At 35.2% G+C, this 23,671-nt stretch overlaps 1 protein-coding gene across 1 annotated transcript in view; it reads left to right on the top strand.

The window, feature by feature from the left end:
• The window catches only part of Mef2a (myocyte enhancer factor 2A), a 124,796-nt gene that overhangs the window by 33,147 nt on the left and 67,978 nt on the right, over positions 1-23,671 (top strand). The window contains exon 3 of the mRNA XM_038313354.2: positions 16,590-16,780. Coding sequence (XP_038169282.1) covers positions 16,727-16,780 — 54 coding nt within the window. The 5' untranslated portion in view covers positions 16,590-16,726. The remainder of the gene's footprint in view (positions 1-16,589; positions 16,781-23,671) is intronic.

Genomic DNA, 23,671 nt, shown 5'->3' with positions numbered 1-23,671 from the left:
TAAATGTAGAAATGTTTCAGCTAATATTTCTTAAATACTCCATTTATCCTAGTCTTTCCCCTGTAATTTCAAATGGTATGTATTTGAATTGTCTTCATTGCCACGGATACCACCACTCATCTTAGCTTCTCAGTGTTTTTTCTTTCTGGATTTATTTGAATAGCCAATATGTGATTCTAAGAACACTGTCTTTCCGTAGTAGTATATAATCTAACTGCCATCCAAGATGTTTTTTTTTAAAGTTACTAATATAGTTATTTTTTTCTTCAAAGTTTTTTACTTCTGTTTATCCTATGTTCCTTTTTAAAAAAGCCTTTTTTTTTCTTATCCGTATGTTTCTGCATGTGTGTGCATGTGTACATATATATTAGAGGCCATCAGTCAGTCTTGGCTGTCATTTCTTATGGACCATCCACTCACTTTATTTTTCATTGGGACTTGGGGCTCACCTACTACACCATGCTGACTGTCAATCAAGCCTCAGGGATCTTCTTTTTTCTGCCTCTCTTTGGATTACCAAAATGAGCCACCATGCATGGTCTTTTATTTGGGTGCTGGGAATCAAGTTCAGATCCTCATGTTTACAAAATAAGCACTTTACCAACTCCTGAGTCCATGCCTTTTTGAGCACACTAAATTTCTTTATGATCATCTTTTTAAAAAATTGTAGGAAGTTGGGGCTTATATGTATGTATTTGTGGGTGTATTTGTCCTTGTATGTACATGCATAGAGGCTAAAGGTTGACATCAATAGTCCTCTTCTATTACTCTCTACCTTATTTTTTAAGATAGTTTCTCTTTGAACATGGAGCTTGCCATTCTGACTAGAACAGCCATCTAGCAAGGCCTGGACTCAGTTTGCTATAGCTTCCTTAGTACCAAGGTTTAGATGTGTGTTCCTGTGCCCAGCTTTTATATGAGTGTTATGGATCTGAACTCTAGTCCTCATCCTTGCACAACAAAGCACTTTACCCACAAAGTTACCTCCTTGCTTCCTTTATGGTTGTGGTGTCTTTATCTTTCTAAGCTTATAATTTCTGGGTCTCTATATTGACTGTTCTTCTTATATTGTCTTGTTGCTTTTTATTTTCTATATTTTATTTGGATGCTGGATCTTAACGGTTTGATGTTTTTGGAGGAAGGATTATGATATCAGCTGAATTGTACTTTGCAATTGCAATGATTGAGTCCATGAAATAATAAAACTGGGTTAAGCAAAAAGGAATCAAAAGCCTGGAAAAGGATTCATGTATGTATAAACATTATCTTTAAGACATAAATAATGACAGGGAAAGAATTACTCAGTAACTAATAATGAAATAATTGATGATCCTTTAGGAAAAGAAGTACCTTATGTTCTATAATTCAGAAAACAAAACTATAAAAAGTTACAAGCTCCTATCGGAGAATATGGAGATAATTTTTGGATATTAAAACTTCAATAAATTCCCCATCCCTCCATAGATGGTAGATCTAGGAACTTGTAAATGATAGGCCAAGTACTTTAACACTGAACTAATACCCTGCTCCTTTTTACCTTTATTATTTTCAGGTAGTGTTTTACTAAATTGTCCATGCTGCTCTTAAACTCACTCAGTATTTCAAGCAGATAATGAACTTCTTGTCTTTGTGCTTCAACCTCCAGAGTAGCTAGTAGCCCTGTACTACTAGACCCAGCTGTAGACAAAGATTTCTTCAAAGGAAATTAAAGCTGTTAACATAGAAAATTAGCAAACTTTTGATGTTTTGATTGCTATATACTAATTATACCTAATAGATTTCATTATGATATATTCATACATGTAATAATATGTTTTGATAATATTCTTCCCCATTACCCTGTCTTGCCCCTTCTCACTCCTGTTGATTTCTGCTTTTGGTGACTCAGTGAGTTTGAGAAGGTTTGCTTATAGGACCAATGGTAAGAAGTTAGTTTAGAGGAGCATGGAGATCTTACCTCCCCAGCAACCATTAGCTGTCAGTAGTTCCTCAGGGAAGGCTAGAGCCACATGAGCCCCTTACCCCTCATTATTGTCTACTGCTTATTAATCCTGAGGGAGGGATGGAGCTTCCTGAATCCTCCCCTACATGATAGGTTTATGCAGGTAGTCACAGCTGCTGTGCATTCAAGAGTATAATGGTTATGTCATGTCTAGAAGATAGTGTTCCACAGCACTCCATCACATCCTCCAACTTTAATGTTCCTTCCCCTCCCTCTTTATGATGTTTTTTGAGACTTGGAGACGGGATAATATAGTATATTTATGACTAAAGATTTGTAGTCATTTATTCTCAGCGCTATGGGTGCATTAATCTACAATAATTTGTGAGGCAATTTGAGAAAATAAATCTTGTTTTAGATTACTAAGAATAGACAGTGAACTAAAGTGGAGAAGATACTTTCAATGCATTTAACAGAGAAATGAGGTAATTGTATTTATAAAGGTTTTTTTAAGGTTATAATGTAATTATATCATTTCCCCTTCCTTTTCTCCCTTTTACTCTTATTCAAATTCATGATCTCCTTAATCTTCTTAATTGTGCTTGCATGCGTGCATGTGTGTGTGTGTGCACGTGTGTGTCTATTCTTTTTTTAAATTTTTTATTTATTATGTATACAACATTCTGCCTCCATGTATGCCCACATGCCAGAAGAAGGCACCAGATCTCATTATAGATGGTTGTCAGCCACCATGTGGTTGCTGAGAATTGAACTCAGGACCTCTGGAAGAGCAGCCAGTGCTCTTAACCGCTGAGCCATCTCTCCAGCCCCGTGTCTATTCTTAAATATTTAAATACAACCTGTTCAGTCTCTATGTTGCTTGTATGTTTTCAGGGCTGACCATTTGCTATTGAAGAATCAAATGGTGTACTCTTTCCTTGGAAGACTGTTTCTCACGTGCAGCATGCCTTAGTCACCGATTGTTCTTTGTTTAGCGCTAAGGCTTCATGAACTCTCTTCTTCCATGTCTGTTGTTGTTGTCCTTGTTCAGCTTATGTTTAGGTAGCCATGGTGTTGAAACTTCATGGGTGTTGCTTCTTGACCTTTCTAGGAGATACAATCTTATAGCAAACTTCCTGTTCCTCTGGCTCATGCAATCTTTCTGCCCCCTCTTTCACTCAACAGGAGTTGTGCTGAAAAGCTTCCTTAATGAGGGTTGAGGTATACTTACCTGTGAGTATAAGGATAAATATTTAGAATGTAGCTAGGGATTATGGTGGTTTAATAAAGTGGTGATTATAGGTCCCCTTCAAGATGCATGACTTCATCAGCCATGGATAGTTGGCTAGGTTTCCAGAACCAGACAAGATTTTCCTCTTGTTAACTGGGTCTTAAGTCCAATTAGAGAGCTGTTGGTTACTACCAAGGTCTGTGTGCCACTACTGCACCCTTGGGTTATCATGCCATGTTGGTTGTTATAGTTCATAGGCATCATATCTCGGTAGGACTATTGGTTTCTTCCCTTTTTTGAAAACTTGAATTATCTTTTCAGGTCAGATCCAGCTTTGGTCGTCCGGGTTATGTGTATAAAGAGTATGATATCTTCAGCATCAGGGACTAACCTTCCACCTTGTGGTTTCTTGGGGGGAACCAAGAGCAACAGCAGTAGCCTATAACCTTTTGTGAGTCTCATGGACAACCCTGACTAATGACTCAACAGAGGGCTTTTCATGTCTGGTGTTGGGATTTTTGGTAGATAATCTGTGACTCCTGGGGGGAAGCATTGTCAGTCCAGATGGGGAGATTTCATTTAAACTATGTGTATTTATGATCTGACTTACATGTATTATAAATGTTTTTAGGTAAATAGTTAATAGCATGAATCCTTATGACTTTTCCAGACATGAAGAATGAGATGGGAAGTTTGATTGTGAGCATTGAATTTGTAAATAACTTTTGATAGAATAGACATTTTTACAGTATTAACTTTACAACCTATGACCATACAGTGTCTTTATCTCTTCCTTCAGAGGTTTAAATTTGTCATTGTAGAAGATGTTTCACTTCCCTGGTTAGGTTTATTCTTAGATATTTTATTTTCATTGAGGCTATTCATTGCAGTGTGCCTATGATCTCTTTTTCTATATGTTTGTTGGTGATAATATAGAAAAAAACTATTGATTTGTGAAGTTGATTGTTTATCCCGCCACATTGCAGAATTTGATTTTAGAAGTTTTCTGGCAGAATTTTGGGGAACTCCAATGTATAGTATCATGTCATCTGCAAATAGGAATTGAAGCACTATTAATAAAAACTGAAGAGAGAGAAATTGGAGGTTCAACCTAAAGACCCAAAAAGCAAAACAGCCAGCCACTGGCTTTTACCTCAAATGGTAGTCTGAAATGGCTATCCTGGTTCCAGGAATCTCAAAATGAGACTGTGTGTTGAGAGGTGTTTCCTCCCCTTTTATAATCCTTATCTATCTTCTTAAAGAACCAGTTTTTAAATTCGTTGATTTGTGTGTGTCTGTGTGTGTACATGTGTATTTTTGTTGTTTTGTTTCTATTTCATTAGTTTCTGCTGTTCTTAGTAGTTCTTGCAGTGTACTGCATTTGGATTTGATGTATTCTTGTTTTTCCAAATTTTTGAGATGTGCGTCATTAAGTTATTTGTACTCTTCCCAGCATTTGAGTCTTGGTATTTAGAGCTGTATACTACACTCAAAGGACTGCTTTGGTCCTAAAGGTTTTGTTGAATTGTGTTTTCATTTAGTTCTAGAAATTTTTTATTTCTAATTTGAATCATTTGTTATTCTGTAATGAGTTGTTTAATCTCCGTTAGTTTGTGTTTTTACTAGAGATTTATTTGCTGTGAATTTTAAGTTTTATTGTATTATGATCAGATACAATACAGGGAGTTATTGGATCTTTTTGAACTTGTAAAGAAAAATTTGTTTTGTGTCCCAGGATGAGGTCTGTTAGAAACGTTCATGTGCTGTTGTGTAGAATTTATATTCTGTGGTGTTTGAGCGAAATATTCTATAGATAACTTTTAGCTATTTGATGTATTATGTAAGTTCTGATGTCTCTATTTTTTTCCTAGAAGATCTATCTATTGGAGAAAGTGGGGTATTTAATTCTTGTACTTTTTATTAATGGGTTGATGTTAAATTGTGTGTTTAATTCCAATAGTTCATTTTAAATGAAATTGAACACCCATGAGTTTGGTGTGTATATATTTAGAATAGTAATGTCTTCTTGGCTAACTGTTATCTTGATTAGAATGAATTCTGTTATTTATCACTTCTGATTAATTTTAGTTTGAAGCTTATTTTGTTAGATACTAGGATAGTAACACCTGCTTGCTTCCTGGTTCTGTTTAGCTGGAGTATGTTTGTTCATCCTTTTATTTTAAGGCAGCGTCTATATTTAAAACTAAAATGTGTTTTGTGTAGACAACAGATAGATGGGTTTTATTTCTTGATCCATTTAGTTATACTGTGTCTTTTGATTGGAGAACTGAATCTCATGATATTTAAAGTTGTTTTATTAAAAGATGTGTGTTGATTGCAGTCAATGTGTTGTTGATTTTGGTGCTGTTGTTTGTGTTTTCAGTGGTACTTCATATTTTAATAATTATGTTCTAGTATTTCTTTCTGCAGTCTCTTGTTTATGCTCATTCCTCCATTCATCCCCAAATATTGTTTCTGGTTATTTCTTTAGGTTTAGTATGTTGGTTATAATTGTTTTTTAGGTAGTTTATATTGTGGACAGTTTTTCTTTCTCCTTCAACTATGGCAGATAGTTTTGCTGGGAGTATTAGTGTAGGTTGGTTGTCATAGTCTTTTAAAACTTGGATGAATTGCTGCAGACTCTTTCAATTGAGAAATCATATATTATTCTGATGAGTTTTTCTTTATATGTGACTTGTGTGTGTTTTTTTCTTGTATCTTTCAACAAATTTTCTTTGTTCTGTATACTTAGTGTTTTTAACTATGAAATTCCTTTTCTGATGGTGTTTTTTCTTTGTGCTTCCTGTATCTGTACGGGAATGTCTTTTTAAGTTTGGGGGAAGTTTTCTTTTGTGATCTTGTTGAAAATCTGGCATATGCCATTGACCTGGGAGTCTTCTCCTCATCTATTCCTATGATTTGAGGCTTTGTTTTTTTTTTTTTTTATGGTGTCCTGTATGTTCCTTTCCTTTGACACACACACACACACACACACACACACACACACTTTATTTTATCTAGATCCTCTACTTTGTCTTCAACTCCTGATATTCTTTCTGCTGCATAATTCATTCTACATTGAGGCTTTCCTTTCGGTTGTCTAGTTGGGCTGTTGGGTTTTAAATTCCCTCTTCACTTTAGCTTCAGTCATCTCCAGTATTTTTATCTCAATTCTGGATTGCCTTTGTCATTTCCATCGTTTTGTGGCTTTGCTTTGCTTTGGCATCATTCAGACATTTATTCTCTTGGAGCTGTTTTTCTTTAAGTTCATTAAGCTGCTTCTTTTTGTCTTTAAACTCCTTCAATTATTTGATGAATTTTATGATTGTGCTTTTAAATTCTGTGTCCTGGGGTTCATCTAGGTAATTCTCAGTGGCAGGCATTTCTGTGGGACTGGTGGGTTTAGGGGTATGATCCTGCTTTGTGCTTTCATATTGTTTGTATGTTTGTATTGAGATCTAGGCTTGTGGACATCTTTTATTAATTCTGTGTCAGAAATGGCCAAAGTAGGTTGGTGCAGAAGAGAGACTGTATAGGTTGTGTTGAACTTATAGGATGAATGTATGGCTTAGGTGAAATGTAGCCCAGTAAACAACACAGGGGACCAAGCTGATGTGCAGAATGTGCATTCAGATCCAAGCCTAGAGTTTGGTGGGGTAAATATGGGGAGGACTAAGCAAACTAGATCACCCTGTTAGATCCTAGAGACCAATGTTTGTATTCTGGCTCTTTTTTTCCTCCTGAGACAGGGTTTCTCTGAGTAACAGCTCTTGACTTGTACTTGTGTTTTAATTGAACTTACAATTTTTTACTTACTATTTTTTATGTATACATGTGTGCACTTAATTGTATGTACCATGTCTACTATTTGTGTGCCTGGTGCCCAGGGAGGTCAGAAGAGCATCCCATCCCCTGACACTGAATTTCCAGAGCTGGAGTCACAGTTGAAAGCATCCGTGTGGGTGCTGGGACCAAACCAGTTGCTGAGCCATCTCTGCAGCCCCTGTGTTTTAATTAAATTTTAAAAATGAGTTTTCAGGCAGTGAGAAGACAGAGCAATGATTATATTACTGAGTGGAAGAAGCCAGTCTGAAAAGGATGTATTCTATGTGGCTTAAATGATACGACATTCTGGGAAAGATAAAATTCTGGGGTTAGTAAAAATGATGAGTGGTTTCCAGGAATGGAAATGGAGAGGGAGAGATATGTAGATTAGTACAGATTTTTTTATAGTAAAAACTGTTTTGTGTGATACACTGTAAATAGTGAATACATTCTATTATTTGTTCATACAAATTCGTAAAACACACAACACCAAGAGTGAACCTTAATGTCAACGAGACGCTGTGGTTGAAATAATATATCAATATAGGACCATCAGTTATAATAAGAAGCCTAACTTGGTAGGTGTTATTGATAATGTGAAGGGCTAAACACATGTGTACACTATATTTTAGAAAGCTTTGTATATTTCTGTCGATTTAATCGCAGACTTAAAACTGCTATAAGTAATAAAAAATTAAACACCAAAATGAAAAGGATAGATAAGCTAGATTAATATCTTTATCCCAAAGTGTGGACAAATAGGAATTAACAGCTGCATGTTTGAGGATTGTTCTGTCCTTGGCATGGCCATTGAGAGTGGAAAATGGAGGGAAGGGAAGTATCAGGCCATGACCGTTCTGGAGCTTATTTAAGTCTCTGGTGTTGGTATTCTTGACTTCTTTTCCTGCCGTAAGCTAGTAGCCAGCTGAATGATTTCTGCCATAAGACTAAGGTTGCAGACTATTGTTTTGTTAGTCCTGGACCCAAGGACAAAGCTGGTGCATGCTACTTGAGACTAGCCTTTCTAACTAATAAAAGGCTTGAGTTCCTTTGAAAGCAAAGGTGTGTGTGTGTGTGTGTGTGTGTGTGTGTGTGTGTGTGTGTGTGTGTTACATGTGTGCAGGTGCTTGTGGAGGCCGAGGCCAGAAGAGGGCATTAGACCCTCTGGAGCTGGAGTTACACGTGGTTGTGAGCCGCTTGAGGTAGATGCTGGGAACTTAACTCAAGTCTGTTGAAGAACAGCAAGCACTCAACCACAGAGCCATCTTTCAATCCCCAGGCCTTTAGTTTCTGAACTTCTGCTAGAAGAGGTAGCACTGCCTGTGCTACAGTTTCCTATGTCAATTTTATATAGAGGTTATGAGAATAAAAAAATGTTTTTATATGAACATACTATGAGAACATGCTAGAAAGGCCTGATAAAAGACTTTTTAAAAAGTCAGTTACCATGCCTGGTCTTTTACAAAGTCAGGTGTGGTATCATATACTTAAAATTCCAGCACTCAGGAAACTCAGACAAAACCATTGTTAGTTTGAGGCCAGCAGGACTCAACAAGGCTGTTATTTCAAAAACTTTAAAGTGTCTTTTAACTAAAATGTCTGGCAGAAATAGCTGGAGGTAATACCTGTTTCTGTCCCTGTAGGGTAGTTGTAGACTGTGTTTTCAGATTCAGGGAAAGGCTCTGGAAATCATCTGAGGCAGAAGTTCTAAGTGAAAGCTATTTTCTTGATTTGGAGTTATTTTTCAGTATTCTCATGTTACCAAAAAATATTGCCCAAAAATTTCCCATTCTCATGTGTACATTTTCTTATAAATCAAGTGTTTGAATTTGCTATTGCTGTTAGCTTTAATTATGTAAATATATATGTTGTACATTTTTACTGTGTAATTGTGGAAAGTATATCATGATATACACATAGATACACATAACTAGTAGATTTCTTGCATTTTGCTTTAATTTAGTTACATTTTTATTATGTTTGAGGCTATTTCCTACTATGGCAAATTATAGTAGTTTTATTTTATAAAAGTAAAATAAAAGAGGAGATTGATATAAAGAAAACAAGAGTGGATAATAGTGCAGAGTAATACATAATTTGGATAGTTAGTATACTAATGATTAGAAGTTTGGGAATAATTGCTAAGTTATTGAATATTTTAATCACTAAGTTCTTGACATTTTAACTGAAAATTTGGACTGGTCAATGTCTGCGGATTTCATTTACTTTGATGAAAGAAATGTAATTATTTCTAAGATTGTTTGAAAATAAAAAGGTGTTTTTAAAGGTAGCTTTATTGATGTTTGTAAAGGGTAGACTCAGATTAAAGTAAGTCCTAAAACAATATTGACTTAGGTAGCACTCTTTCTTTCCTTCTGATTTGATAACTTACAGTAAATGGGGCCTTAATTGAAAGTAGCTGTTTATACTTAAAACAAAAAATTATATATGTTTTAATATAGTATTTATTTTTAGTTTTTTGTGTGAGGTTTATAGCTTTTTACATACACAGGTTTTCTTCTAATTATTGAAAATAAATTATGAAATGTTTTCCATTTCATGCTTTATTATTTCCATTGTATTGGCAAAGAAATATTAATACTCATTTTGGTTTGGGATAATAAATATTTAATAACATGTTATACAATAAATACACATGTAGTTTTTAGTCGTAATACCATATATTTGAATTACATCACCCCAAATATCTGAGAATTTTTTTTTTAGCCTGTGTGGTGCATATATTGCATTTACTTTCAACTTTCTTATTAAAAAAGTTATTTTCATGTAGAAATTGCCAAGATCTCTAGCTAGTTTAATGGTATTATATGTTTGAGGCTAGTGGGATCTGGGTTTTCTCATTCAAGGTGTGGTACACACTGTCTCAGTCAGATAATGCCTTGAAACTGTAAACATGTTAGGAAGAGTAGAGCCCGGAAACTGCACAAGGTACTGGAGTAGAATCAGCATTTTGATGATGTTTAAAGTTCATTCTTAAATGCTTTTTTTGTTTGTGATCAGAATTTTTTCCTTTCTAAATTTTAAAAGCAGCTATAGTTTTGTTTGTAGTAATTTTTCTCACCACTGAAAAAATTTACCAGAAGTTACGAATTTCAATTTCTTCATTTATGTCATTTATTTATCTTTTATCCACAGAATTTAGAAGGAAAAGTAGAATTTTATTTTCTACAAACAAAAATGTATTATGAGCATATGCTGCTTGTTGTTCAGTACTTTTAATGAGTGAAAGAGAGAGAGAAAGAGATAGAGAGAGAGAGAGAGAGAAGTAGAAGGAGGAAGGGAGGGAAGAGAGAAGAGAGACAGACAGACAATAGGTTTGCACATGCCACACTGAGTGCATGGAAGTCTGAAGACAGTGGCAGTCATTTCTCACCTTCTACCATTTGTGTACCAGGGATCCAACACAGGTCCTCGGCCTTGATGGCAGGCAACTTTACTCACTGGTCCCTCTCGCTTGCCCTCTTTTTCTTTAGACTGTTATAAATAATACTCCCATGAACATTGGTGTGCGTATCTTAATCTATACTTTAAATTCTTTAATTTATGTATTTAGAAGTGAAATTGTTGGATCAAATGATATTATTTTTAAAAAGCATCTGTCATACTTTTTTATTACAGCAGCTGTTGTATTTTGTGTTCCTGTAAATTGTACAGGGGTCTCAGTTATATGGGCATGTTAACATTTTCTTTTTATACTTTAAAAAGTAATAGTGATTTTGGGTTGGCAAGATGGTTGGGTGAGTAAAAGTACTTTCTACCAAGTCTAATGGCTTGAGTTCCATCCCTGGAGCCCACATGGTGGATCAAAACACTCAGTCTGTGACACATGTGTCCCCCGCAATAATAGAATGTAAATAGTCATCTGGATGGGTGTAGGGAGGCTTTTCATTGTGGTTTAAATTTGCATTGCCAAGTAATTAGTGATGTTGAGCCTTTTTTCATACGTTCATTCTTTTGAGAAATGCATGCCTATGTTCTTCCTTGCCCCCTCTTTCGAGACAGGATCTCATTCTTTAGTCAAAACTGGCCCAGAACTCATTATGTATCTGAAATTGTCATTCAACTTACATTGTTTCTGTTTTAGCTTCCCAAGAGCTGCAGAGATTTCATGAATGAGCCACCACTCTTGTCTTTTCTTTGCTCATAATTGGTTCGCTCCTTTTACTGTGTGAGTTTCAGCGATTGAATTTAGGCCATCAGGCTGATTGCAAATTGATGGAGGACTTTCATTGGTCAATTAATAAAGAAACTGCTTGCCCCAATAGATCAGAAAATTAGGTAGGCGGAGTAGACAAAACAGAATTCTGGGAAAGAGAGGGGAGACACTTCAGGTAGACGCCATAGTGAGTCGCCATGCTTCTCCTCTCTGAGATGGAGGCAGGTTAAGATCTCTCCTGGTAAGCGACCACCTCGTGATGCTACACGGATTACTAAATATGGGTTAATTAGCCAATAAGAGGCTGAAACTAATGGGCCAGGCAGTATTTAAAAGAATACAGTTTCTGTGTAATTATTTTGGGTAAAGCTAGCCGGGTGGCGGGAAGCAGCCCCGCCGTTCCATCTACAGCAAATGTCTGTATCTACTAAGATCTTGCCTATCTTATCTTTGCCCGTTTTTTAAGTTGGATCTTTTTGCTTTTAGATTTTAGGAATTGTTTATATATTTTGTATATTATTCCCTTGTCCTGTATGTAGTTGTTTTCTTCCCTTTTTTGGGGGTGTGCTCTTTTATTCTTTGGTTAGTAATGTTTATTAAATGTATTTATTTTTTCTATGTGTATGATATGCATGCATGTTTTGTGTCATATTTGTGTGGATGCACCTGTGTATGCCTGTGTAGTGCATATGGAGGTCTTAGGTTGATTGACATGTAGTGTCCTTTTTGTACTGATTGAGTCAGGATCCGTTGCTGAGTAGAGAGCTTCCTCCTGTGTATTGACTCGGCAGCTGTCCCATCCACCTGGCTTTGCATAGGTTTTGAGAATGCAGATTCTGGTTTTTGTGGCTGTATTGCAAATGCTGTACTCATCAAGCAGTTTTTCTAGCCTCCATGTTTTTAATTTCAGTGAAGTCTTGTTTGTTGTTCTTTAATATGTTGTGGTTTTGGTGTTGTGATTAAGAAGTCACTGTCAGGTTGAGTTTCTTGAAGCCTTTTCTGTTGTCTTCCAAGAGTTTTACAGTTTGAGCACTTGGGTTTAGATTTCAGTTTCAGATTAATTTTGAGTTGATGTTGTATGTGGCATTAGGTAAGTATGGAGCTGTATTCTTCCTTGTGGGCATCTAATTTCTCCATTTGTTCAAAAGGCAAAGAGCCTTTTTTTTTTATTTGTTCAAAAGGCAAAGAGCCTTGGTATTTTTATTTAAAATTATTTATTTTTATTTAAAATTATTTAAATTATTTAAAATTATTTTATTTAAAATTATTTATTTTGAACAAATCTTGGTATTTTTATTTAAAATTATTTATTTTTATTTTGGGGCCCTTTATCCTGTTCCATTAGTCCGTGCTTATGCAACATCTTTTCATTTTGTGACTTTAGCAAATTTTGAAATAATAAAAAGTGAGTCCTCCAGTCTTAGTCTTTTTCAAGACTGTTTTCACCATATGGATTGCTTTGAGATTCAGTATAAGTGCAGAGTGACTTTTTCAAATGCTACAAAAATATGAGGATTTTGATATAATTACATTGTCCTTGTAGATTGCTTTGTGTAGTATTGTAAATATGTAATTACATACTAAATATGTAAAGTTTTATAGTTCATGAGTAATATTTGTGACTAGTGTTTTAAAAGTTTTAGAATATTAGCCTTTTATTTCCTTGATTAATATACTTTGTTTCACATTAAGTGTGTAGAACTGCAACAGATTTTAGTATGTTGGTATTATATCCTGATATATATTTCATGGAAACAGTTTTATAGCTCTCATTCTTTAAAATATGGATCTTTTAGATCCTTGTATGATCTTTGTACACACATACACACATACACACACACACACACAAAGGTTTTGAGGTTAAATTTTTGTTGTGCATGTCTGTCCTTTGATCTGGCGTGTAATCACTTGGCAACTTTTATATGTGATTATAAAGAAGGTATTTTCTGCAGTCACAGATAAAGTGTTCTGTGTGCCACTGAGGTTGTTGACCTGGTTGTATCTCATTCATTTTGAACTGCTTGTTTTGTGAGTTGCTAAGAATACTCTGCTAAAATCTACTTATTACAACTGATTTCAGACAGGCCTTTGGGGGTTGACTTTGTTTACAGTCAGACTTCTGTTTCTTAACCTAGTTATTTGGAAAAGTCCACTAGTATAGAAGTCAAATTCAGTACAGTTGTAAAGCTGTATGAGAAAATGCATCCTCAATGTAATTGGTAGACGATTGGACTCTCATGTTGACATTTAAAGTCCCTGTACTGGGTAGTAGAAGAGAATGCGTCTCTGTTGCTGGCAGTAAGACATATTAAAAGCTTATGAGCCATTGCCTGCCATGTGCATTTGTCTTGAGCATGTGTGTTTTCTTTTCTCTTTAGCCCTCAATTTTTCTTAAACTCATGCAGTGTATAAAAGTGTTAAAAAGTGCTTGGTGCCAATGGGGAAAATGCCAGGGAGAAAGTTACTGCCCAATAAATTGTGTAGTAAGCATTTTATATCCTGCTCTGGACAATTTATTTCTGTGAATGAGCGTTCTTTAATATTTCAGTTAAATTTAAAAGAAGGAGGAATGATTGGAGAACATGACTTAATGTACAACATAATTTCCTCACTTAAAAATAGCAAATACGCTCTTGATTATAGGTTTGAATAGAATATCTGGTTTTTTGTTTTTCTTTTTGTTTATTTGTTTGTTTTCTGAGATAGGGTTTCTCTTTGTAGCCCTGGCTGCCCTGGAACTTGAGTAAGTGTACCTCGAACTCAGAGATTCACCTGCCTCTGCCTCGTGAGTGCTGGGATTAAAGGTGTGCGCCACCACTTCCTTCCATAATACCTGATTTTTAAGAAGGATTTCTGATTATATGTGATATTAAGTATTATATCATTATATCAAAATGAACTTCAAAAAAATGCGTGGAACTGAAGAGATGACTTGGCAATTAAGTCCACGAACTGCTCTTAAAGAGAACTATGGATTAAGTCTCAATACCCACATGGTGGATGACAACTGTTTATAACTCCAACTCCTGGGAACCCAATGCCTTCTGGCCTCTGTGGGCGTCAGACTCACAGGTGATATACAGACATTCATGCTGGCAAGACATATATATATATATATGTATATATATATATATACATATATATATATGTGTATATATATATATATATATATATAATCAAAACTGTTTAATGATGGTGGTAGTGGTGTATATGTGTCTGTGTATGTACATGTGTAATGGTGCACATTTGGAGGTCATGGGTCCACAGATGAAACTCAGGTGGGCAAACTTATATGCAAGCATCTTTCCCTGCTGAGCTATTCCACTGGCCTGAATAAGACCTTTTTTTGTAAATTATCCAATGTTTTCATCCCTTCGTATGTGTCTGTCCTGTCTTGAAGTTTGCCATGATAAACTATGGCATAAAACTTCCATTGATTTGTGTTTTACACAGTGTGTCATTCACTCTGCTTGTATCCTCATGCTAAGATAGTAGTACCTCTGTAAACTTCATAAAACAAGGTTTTTAAAAATGGGGTTGTGTTATCGTTTTCAAGTAGAGGTTTAATTTAGTTATAGTTAATGTAAATACCCATGTACTCGGATTAAATGTGTCACTTCCCTGTTTGCTTTTTGTTTATAGCCTCTTTTTTTTGCTTTGTTTTGAATCATTAATCCATTTCTCCATCTTGTAGCCTTTTTAACTACCTGTACTTTTTATTGTTCTTGAAGGTTTAGAGATTGTGACATGTACCCTTGACTTAATAAACTCTAAAGAGTTCCCAGTTAACTCATCAATAAAATACAAGCTCTTTTACTCCATTTACTACCCTCCTGAAATAATGTTATTTTGTGTCTAATAATATTTTAAATCCCACAAGTATTACTGTTAACATTTTAGTTTGTATTTATGTAGAATTGTTTATGTGTTCTGTTTCTTTCACTAAATTTTTTTGTACCTATTCAAGTCATATCTAGTATCAATTTTTTCTTCTATTTGAAGAGGTCCCTTTTGGTATAATCTGAAAGGTGCTGTTTCTTATTCACCTAAAAAAGTCTCTGTTTTGACATTCATTCTTTTCGGCATATTTTTCTATGTATATCTTCATATTCAGGTGAACATTTTCTGACCTGCCAATCCAAGTTGGGCATAGATAAATGACATTTTCAGTTTTGAATGGTACAGCTTGATTCATGTGATGGTTTGATGTCTTTCCCCTTGTGGACTCTGTACTTTGTGAGGTGAAGAACGATGTATTATTGGCACACCCCTCTCTACTTTTTTCTGTCTCTCTCTCTCCTTGCCTCTCTTGTTCTGTTTTGTCTCACCCTTCCTCCTCACCCTTGTTTTCTTTTTCCCTTTTCTGCTATACTTGGGATTGAACCTAGGGTCTCCAGAATGCTAGACAAGTGTTGTTCCTTATGGCCCTAGCTCTATTGAGCATTTTATTGTTATGCTTGATTTGATGTTTGGGAGTGTATTTATTGTGGGTGAGTTAGTAAGTTATCATTGTAGCGGGTGTTTCAGTTGTATAAAACAGTAAATGAACATGGAAGATCAGTAAGCAGGGAAGCACTGGTGCCAGGAAATGAGCCCATTACATTTAACCAGACCCTGAATTTGCATGATAAAGTTGAAATGTTAGTCTGGATTTCAATTTGATAGTCAAATTGAATCTTAATAGATGAGGTATTCATTTAATGTCCAGAGGAAATAGTATTTCACTTAAATGCATAAAGAGTGTAAAGTTTATACAGTAGTATCTTTGTAGACTGATGAATAGTATTAAAATTTGGCCATAGGATAAATTGATTTAGAAGAACTTACAAGGGCAAATATTAATTATCTTTTGCATGACGGTCATCAGGAGCAATAAAGAATATTGTGTGTTGCTGATTTTAGAAGGTTCAGGATTCTGATTTTGAGAAGTGTTATCCCAATGATTGCCTCTTTATTGGGTAGCCTTTTGCCATGTTACTTAATATTTTTTCTGTCTCTGCATCCATAGTCTCCTGTCTATATTTACAAAATAGAAATAATAAAGTCTAACTAAAGAGATTCTAGGTAAGAATGAATAAGAATGGAGATTTTTCCATACTTAGATTTTTCTATATGCCGGGCATTTTTTTAAGTAACATCGACTATTTTAAGTTGTTGTTTCTCTTGTTACTATGTACATTGTGAAAACCTGGAATATTGTAACTGCATTTGCTTAGAGATAAAGGTACAAAGAGATCCAGGTGAACTTTTAGGGGTAGTCTAAGACTTCACCTGCTTACTTTATGTCTGTAACTAGAAATTCCAACCTAAGACTCCTTACTGTGTCAGTATAAAAGCAGATTTGAAATTTCTGTAGCACTTAATGATTTACAGGTTGTACAGAATTGACATTTGTTCATTTGTATTTCTTTTAGATTCTCAAGAAAATTTCAGCGGTAGCCTTGGACTAGAAGGTTACATAATAGAAACTGTGTACGATGCATTAGGATATTGAAGGAAATTAGCTTCTGAATTAATTACTTGGAATATAAGGAAGAAAAGGTATCTGAAAATGGGGCGAAAGAAAATACAAATCACACGCATAATGGATGAGAGGAACCGGCAGGTAAATGAAATTTTAATTAATTTAATTGGTTATCAGATTTTTAAAACAATATAGAATGGTCACATCTTTCTTAAATTTGATTTCAACTCTCTTAAGTGTTTAAAAATCCAGAATAAATGAAAAATATTAGGTATAAAATTGTGTCCATCATGTAGTTTAAAGAAATCTTCAAGTATGTTTTCTCCTGTGTGCAGTAGAAAAGGAAATACTTCCGTTTTTTACCCATATGGTCTTCATGCCGTGCTTAGTCTTTGCTGATCTTTGTGCTTGTTGCTAGAATGTCTTCTCTTGTACTCAGGAATGTATGATTTTATAAGTTTGCAGTTACCAGAGAATGCTTTCTGGGCACTTAAATTTTGTGCTTAGCCAAGAAATAATGAACATGGGTTTGAAGCTTTATTATCTCACATACTTCTGAAACATGTATGTATCATGTCATCTTTAATTGATAAGTTTGTAGAACCAATATCAGTGAATTCTTTCAAATTCAGGATAATTTCAGTATGATATGTGGAGTGCAGTTGTTGTATTTAAAACTGATTGACAATCTGTTCCCAAAACTAGCTGCCTGTTTCCCAAGAGTTATTAGCACCACCATACCTATTCATTTGTATACTTTCTAACTATTAACTATTGAGTAGTCAGTATAAAACTCTATGGCCATGAGACCCTAATCTTGGATGTTGGCTGTTCTTAGAAAAGTTGACTGGCTTCTTGATTTAGAGAAAAGAAGAAGAAATTTCAGAAAATATTATAGTAAGCTGCTTATTCCTTATGTTCAATGCACATTGAGTAGGGAGAGATGTTATCTCTGGGAAATTTGTCAGGGGTTTGAAGAAAAGCTTCTACAAAGCTCAGCAGGACAAGCACAGCACTGAAAATGTGCTTTCTCAAGGTCAGTGTAGAAGTTTACCCTCTCCCTCTTTTCCTCTCCTTCTCTGCCTCTCCCTGTGGTTTTGTAAGACAGGATTTCTCTGTGTAGCCCTGGCTGTCCTAGAACTTACTTTCTAGACCAGGCTGGCCTCAAAGTCAGAGATCTACCTGCCTCTGCCTCCTGAGTATTGGGATTAGGGCGTGCACCATCGCTAATATGAAATATTAGAAAGATAATAGTAAAATGGACTATAATTTAAGCTTAGTAACTAGAATTAGCCTGTTCCTACCTTGGACTTAGTTGCAATGTTGGTGGTTTTGTGAAGCTATCAAGTAGATAATGGCTGTCCAAACCTCTCAAATACTATCTCAGCAAAGAAGGAAGGGAAGGGGAGAAAATTAAATATGGCAGTTTGTTTTTTAGATTAGCTTTGGTATAAGTGCATCTGTCATAAACTAAAATGGTATCTTAATTTTACTTTTTTAAATTTTTTTAATTTTACTTTTCAAAGAATGAATTATGAGTTAAAGATTTTTATTTCTTACATTAAAGGAAAAGTAAGTTTCTAATTTACCCAAATCAAGTATATTTTAGGGTGCTAAATTAAATATTAAAATTATATATATTTTCTATCTAGAAGATTTAGATATATAGCATATAGAAGTAAGATCAGCTACTGGGAGAGTTTATATAAGAATCCATAACTCATAATGGGATAATTTAGGAAAAGACAAAAAAGCTGTTAGCAAGTAGAGTTTTGAAGTGTAAGTATGAATTAACTACATAAAAAAAACTACACTTAAAGTCTGAAAAAAATACATGGAAAAATCTTTGTGACAGTATCATGTAGTTCAAGAAAACAGCTGTTTTACTAGCAAAATTTGTGTTTGTCCTGTTTGTATTAAGGTAAAACAGATCTTAAGTGCATGATTCAATGAATTTTGGAAGAAAGAACATGGCCTTGTAGCTAACATACCCTGATGTACCACCCCTAAGCCACTGTCCTGTTTCCTGGTCTCCTACCTCAAGGAAGTCATTAAACTAATCCTTGTCACCATAGATTAAATATACCTGTTGTTCTAATTTATTTGTATGGTATGTATTCTTTTGAACAGTTCTGTACTTGTGAAATTCAGGAATGTTTACCCTGTATATAAATGTGTGTTATTGTATTTTTATATTTTTAGCAGTGTATAACTGAATATAAATAACATAATTTGTGCATTTATGTTTATTTGTTGGAAATAGACATTTGTGTTTTTTCTGCTTTGATACTGTTTTAAAGAGTTCTCTTTTAATTATTCTAATTTTGTTCACATGAACACTTGGTTATGTATGTATCTAGCACAGTAACTGAGTTAGAGGGGTTTGTCTGATCAGCTTTTGTAATGGTGGACAAAAGCTTGCCTGCCTGCCTGCCTGCCTGCCTGCCTGCCTGCCTGCCTGCCTGCCTGCCTGCCTGCCTGCCTGCTTGCTTGCCTGCCTCCCTTCCTCCCTCTTTTCTTTTAAACAAACAAAAACAAAAAACACAAAAAAGAATGTCAAAACAAACACACGAAAAAATAAACCAATAACACAAAAATAACAAAACACCTCAACCTCCAGCACACTAACATGTTTATTTTATTCATTTTATATTGGCCAGTTGTTTTGGGGTATGGGAGTTTGCCTAAGATTGTGGTTGAGAATACCCAGTGATGCCCCATTGGAGAAAACTGATTTTTTTCTTTTTCCAACCATCAGTTGCAGATAGCTTGTGGGTTAGGAGTTGGACTTTGCATCTTCTTTCCAACTTCTTGTTGCTGAGACCCTATCTTGCTTAGGTCTTATATGTGCTGTCATAGTCTCTGTGAGTTTGTATATGTATCGGTTCTGTTGTATCTGGAAGACACTGTTTCCTTGGAGTCAACCATTTCCTTTGGCTCTTATAATCTTTGCATCTCCTCCCCAAATCTTGAGGGGAGGGGTTTGATGAAGACATCCCATTTAGGATAGAATGATTCAAAATCTCTCATTTTCTGCACAGTCCAGTTGTGGGTCACTGTGTTAATTCCTCTTTACTCTACTACCAAGAAACTTCCCTGATGAGGGTTGAGAGCGGTACTGATCTATGGGTATAGCATGTCATTGGGAATCATATTATTGCTGTTTTTCCTTTAGCAGAATGATAGTAGATTATTTCCTTTAGGCTCATCACCTATCTAGTCACAGATTCTTGGCTACTTTAGCAGTGTCAGGTATGGGTTTTATCTCGTGAAATGAGCCTTAGATCCAATTTTTTTAAAAAAGTGGCTGGATACTCCCATAACATTTGTCCACTGTTTTACCAGTATATCTTATATATGCTGTAGATTACAGGGTTTGTAGCTCAGTGATATGAATGATGATTACTTTTTCACCTATGCTAGCTTGTGTAATACCTTCCAGCACTGTGAATGCTAATTGGTAGAGGTGAAGCTTCTAGTTAAGAGCCAGTTCAACTTCTCCATGTTCACTGGCATGAGTAAATAGATGTCCTCAGCAATAGGGTCTTCCCATCAGGTCGCAGAGAGCTAACAGTAGCTTTGACAGTAGCCTGTAGTGTTTGAAGTAGAGGTGTAGGAGATCCATTTGGCCAATAATTCAACAAGATGTAGCTCATTCCTGGCACTGGAGATTTTACTTAGTGGCATAAGATGACTAGTTGTGACTCCATTTAAATTTCTTTCACTTGGTGTATATATTGTAACTTCTTCAGTAGTAGGTTCCATGTGGTTTTTCAAAGGGCCATTAGTGTTAGTTGTCCCTTCCCATATTTCTTCCTTTACTTTGCTTTTCCATTCCATGCCCCACTTAATCCGTCTCTTCTAGTGTCCCCTTTATCTGTTCTTAACACTATATTCTATTTATCCTTTCTTGGGAGGTACCCTCCTATGCACTGGTCCCTTATCTAAGTACTTAACCTCTGTGGTTATTTATATTTGGTGAGAATTTACTAAAGTGTTTCTGCTTAATTTATATTTAGCTAGTAGCATAATGCTAACTGCTTCAAATCTGTATTAGTACTATTACTAGGAATTACCCTTTCCATTTGTTCCACTCTAATATACTAGTAGACAAGCAATAGTAACTAGGTTTAATCTGAAGTTTCAGTGATATCTGATGTTGTTTGCCTTTTTGTGTTTTTATCAAATTATCAAATGAGTTTCATTAGGGTTGTTTACTTGAGCATGGGTGAGACGTTTTTATTTTGTTTTGTTTTTTAAACAGAAGAATGGCTTCATTACATAAGAAAATATCTCTTACTCCCTTATCAGCCATTAACTATGCTAACTACTTATAAATCATCAGGAAGCAGGGAACCCCTCTCGCTTCGATGACAGGGTGTTGACAGGCTTAATCTTGCACAGGTTTTGTGTAGATAATCTGAGCTGCTGTGAGTTCGAGAGTCCAGCAGCCATGTCATGTTCAGCCAAGTCATTATTTCATGCATCCTGTATTAGTCCGGGTTCTCTAGAGAAACAGAACTGATAAAAATTGCATATATTGATCCAATTAAGAAAAATCTATCATATGTATACCCAACAGCTTGGGTTTTGGTTAATTCCAGGTGTAGTCATGTTGACAATCAATAATAGCCATTATACCCTTACACACATGTTAATTTTTAAATAATTTTTAGGTTGAAGAGGAGTCTTACTAAACTGCCCAAGATGGTCCCAGATTTGAGTGTTCAAGTGACCCTCCCACCTTACTCTCCTCAGTAGCTAAGACTATAAGTGTAGGGAACCACCGCAGCTAGGTTTACTTTTTTTCTTTCCCTTATTGATGATGGTCTTTACGTTGTATTTAAGAACTTTCATTTTCCACAAGGCAGTGAAGAATATTTTTTTAGCTATAAAAGGCAATCTGGATGTTACATGTTGCTTCATTTAATCACCAGACTTGATTCAGCTGAATTGGCTGTCTAGACAAGTGTCTCCTCCCACCTTACCACTCATGTGCCTGGCGAAGAAGGTCATGTTCCCAGTAGAGGAGGACTGTTGTTTGCTCAAACATTTATGAGTAGCTACACTCCCTACTTGGACCTCCAAATAAGGGCTGAGATAATTATTCTAAGGTTTCTTCTCAAAGTATTTTGTTTTACTTTCCATGTTTTGGATCTATTATCTATTGGAATTTATGTTTGAGTTGAAGTGTCGGAATCAGATTATTATTTTCCCAATTGGATATTCAGTGACCCAGTATAATTCATTGCATTTCCCTCCTGCCTGTGTTTGAGTCAAATAACAGTGTATTTGTGGGTCTATTTATGGATCCTGTATTTTGTTTCATTTGATTATTTGTATATCCTTGCTCAATTCTACACTATTAGAATTACTATAATTTGCTATCTGATAACATAGTTGGCTACCATTGTATTTCTGCAGAACAAGCTGGCTGTTCTTTACTTTAAATTTCCAAATGAAACTGTCAAATCAGTGTTTACACAAAGGCAGTCAACCAAGAATCTTCCTGGATTTAGGTATTCCCTACTAAATGTGTGCATCCATTTAGGGTCACAGAAAACTTCATAATATTAGGTCTTATTACCCTTGAACATACCTATTTTTCTTTTGTTTTTTTTTTTCTTTCTTTCTTTTGATTTTTATTAGGCATAGGGTTTGAAGCTTTTGAGCAGATGGATCGTAGACTTTTTTTTTTTTTTTACTTATTTCTAGATGTTTGACTTTGAAAACAAAACAAAATAAAAAAATTTTATCAAATTGTATCTTATCAAATCTCCATGACTTAAAGTTAGAATTCAACAACAACACTAATTGCAGAAAACCTGCAAACTTAGAGAAATTGAACAGTGCTCAACTGAACCACCATTGGGTCAAGGAAGAAATAAAGAAATTAAAGACTTCCTAAAATTCAATGGAAATGACAGTATAATATACCCAACCTTATTGGGCACAATGAAAGTGCTAAGAGGAAAGTTCATAGTACTGAGAAACTACATAAAGAAATTGGAGAACTCCTACACTAACAAATTAACAGTCTCCTACACTAGCAAATTAACAGAACAACTAAAAGCACTAGAAAAAAAAAGCAAACTCACCCAAGAGGAGAGACAGCTGGAAATAATCAAATCAAGGGCTAAAATCAACAAAATAGAAGCAAAGAAAACAATACAATGAATCAAATAGACAAAGAATTGGTTCTTTGAAAAAAAATCAATAAGATAATCAGACCTGTATCCATACTAACCAAAAGGCAGATAAAGAATATCCAAATTAACCAAATCAGAAATGGAAGGGGTACATAACAACAGACACTGAGGAAATCCAGAGAATCATCAGGTTATACTTAAAAAAAACTTTGTTCCACTAAATTGAAAATTTTAAAATAAATGGACAATTTCCTAGATAAAGTACCACATACCAAAATTAAATCAAGACCAGATAAATATTTAAATAGACTTATAACCCCTAAGGAAATATAAACAATCATCAAAAGTCTCCCAAACAAAAAAAGCCCAGGACCAGATGGTTTCAGTGCAGAATTCTATCAAAATTTCAAAGAACTAATACCAATACTTCTCAAATTCTTCCACACAATAGAAACTGAAGATTCATTACCAAACTCTTTTTATAAGACTACAGTTACACACCCAAACCACACAAAGACATAATTAAGAAAGAGAATTACTGACCAATCTCCCTCATGAACATTGATGCAAAATGCTCAATAAAATGCTGGCAAACTGAATCGAAGAACACATCAAAAAACATCTGCCATGGTCAAGTCGGCTTCATCCCAGAGATGCAGGGATGGTTCAACATACAAAAATCCATCAATTTAATCCACCACATAAACTGAAAGAAAAATAAAACACATCATCATCTCATTAGTTGCCGAAAAAGTCTTCTACAAAATCCAACACCCCTTCATGATAAACGTCTTGGAGAGAGCAGGGATGGATACAAGGAACATAAACATCATAAGGGCAGTAGACAGCAGCCAACAGCCAACATCAAACTAAAATGGAGAGA

Source organism: Arvicola amphibius, chromosome 12 (assembly GCF_903992535.2).
Source record: "Arvicola amphibius chromosome 12, mArvAmp1.2, whole genome shotgun sequence".
Lineage (NCBI taxonomy): Eukaryota > Metazoa > Chordata > Mammalia > Rodentia > Cricetidae > Arvicola > Arvicola amphibius.
The sequence above is the reverse complement of the archived record's forward strand: the minus strand, read 5'-3'. Positions and strand labels throughout refer to the sequence as shown.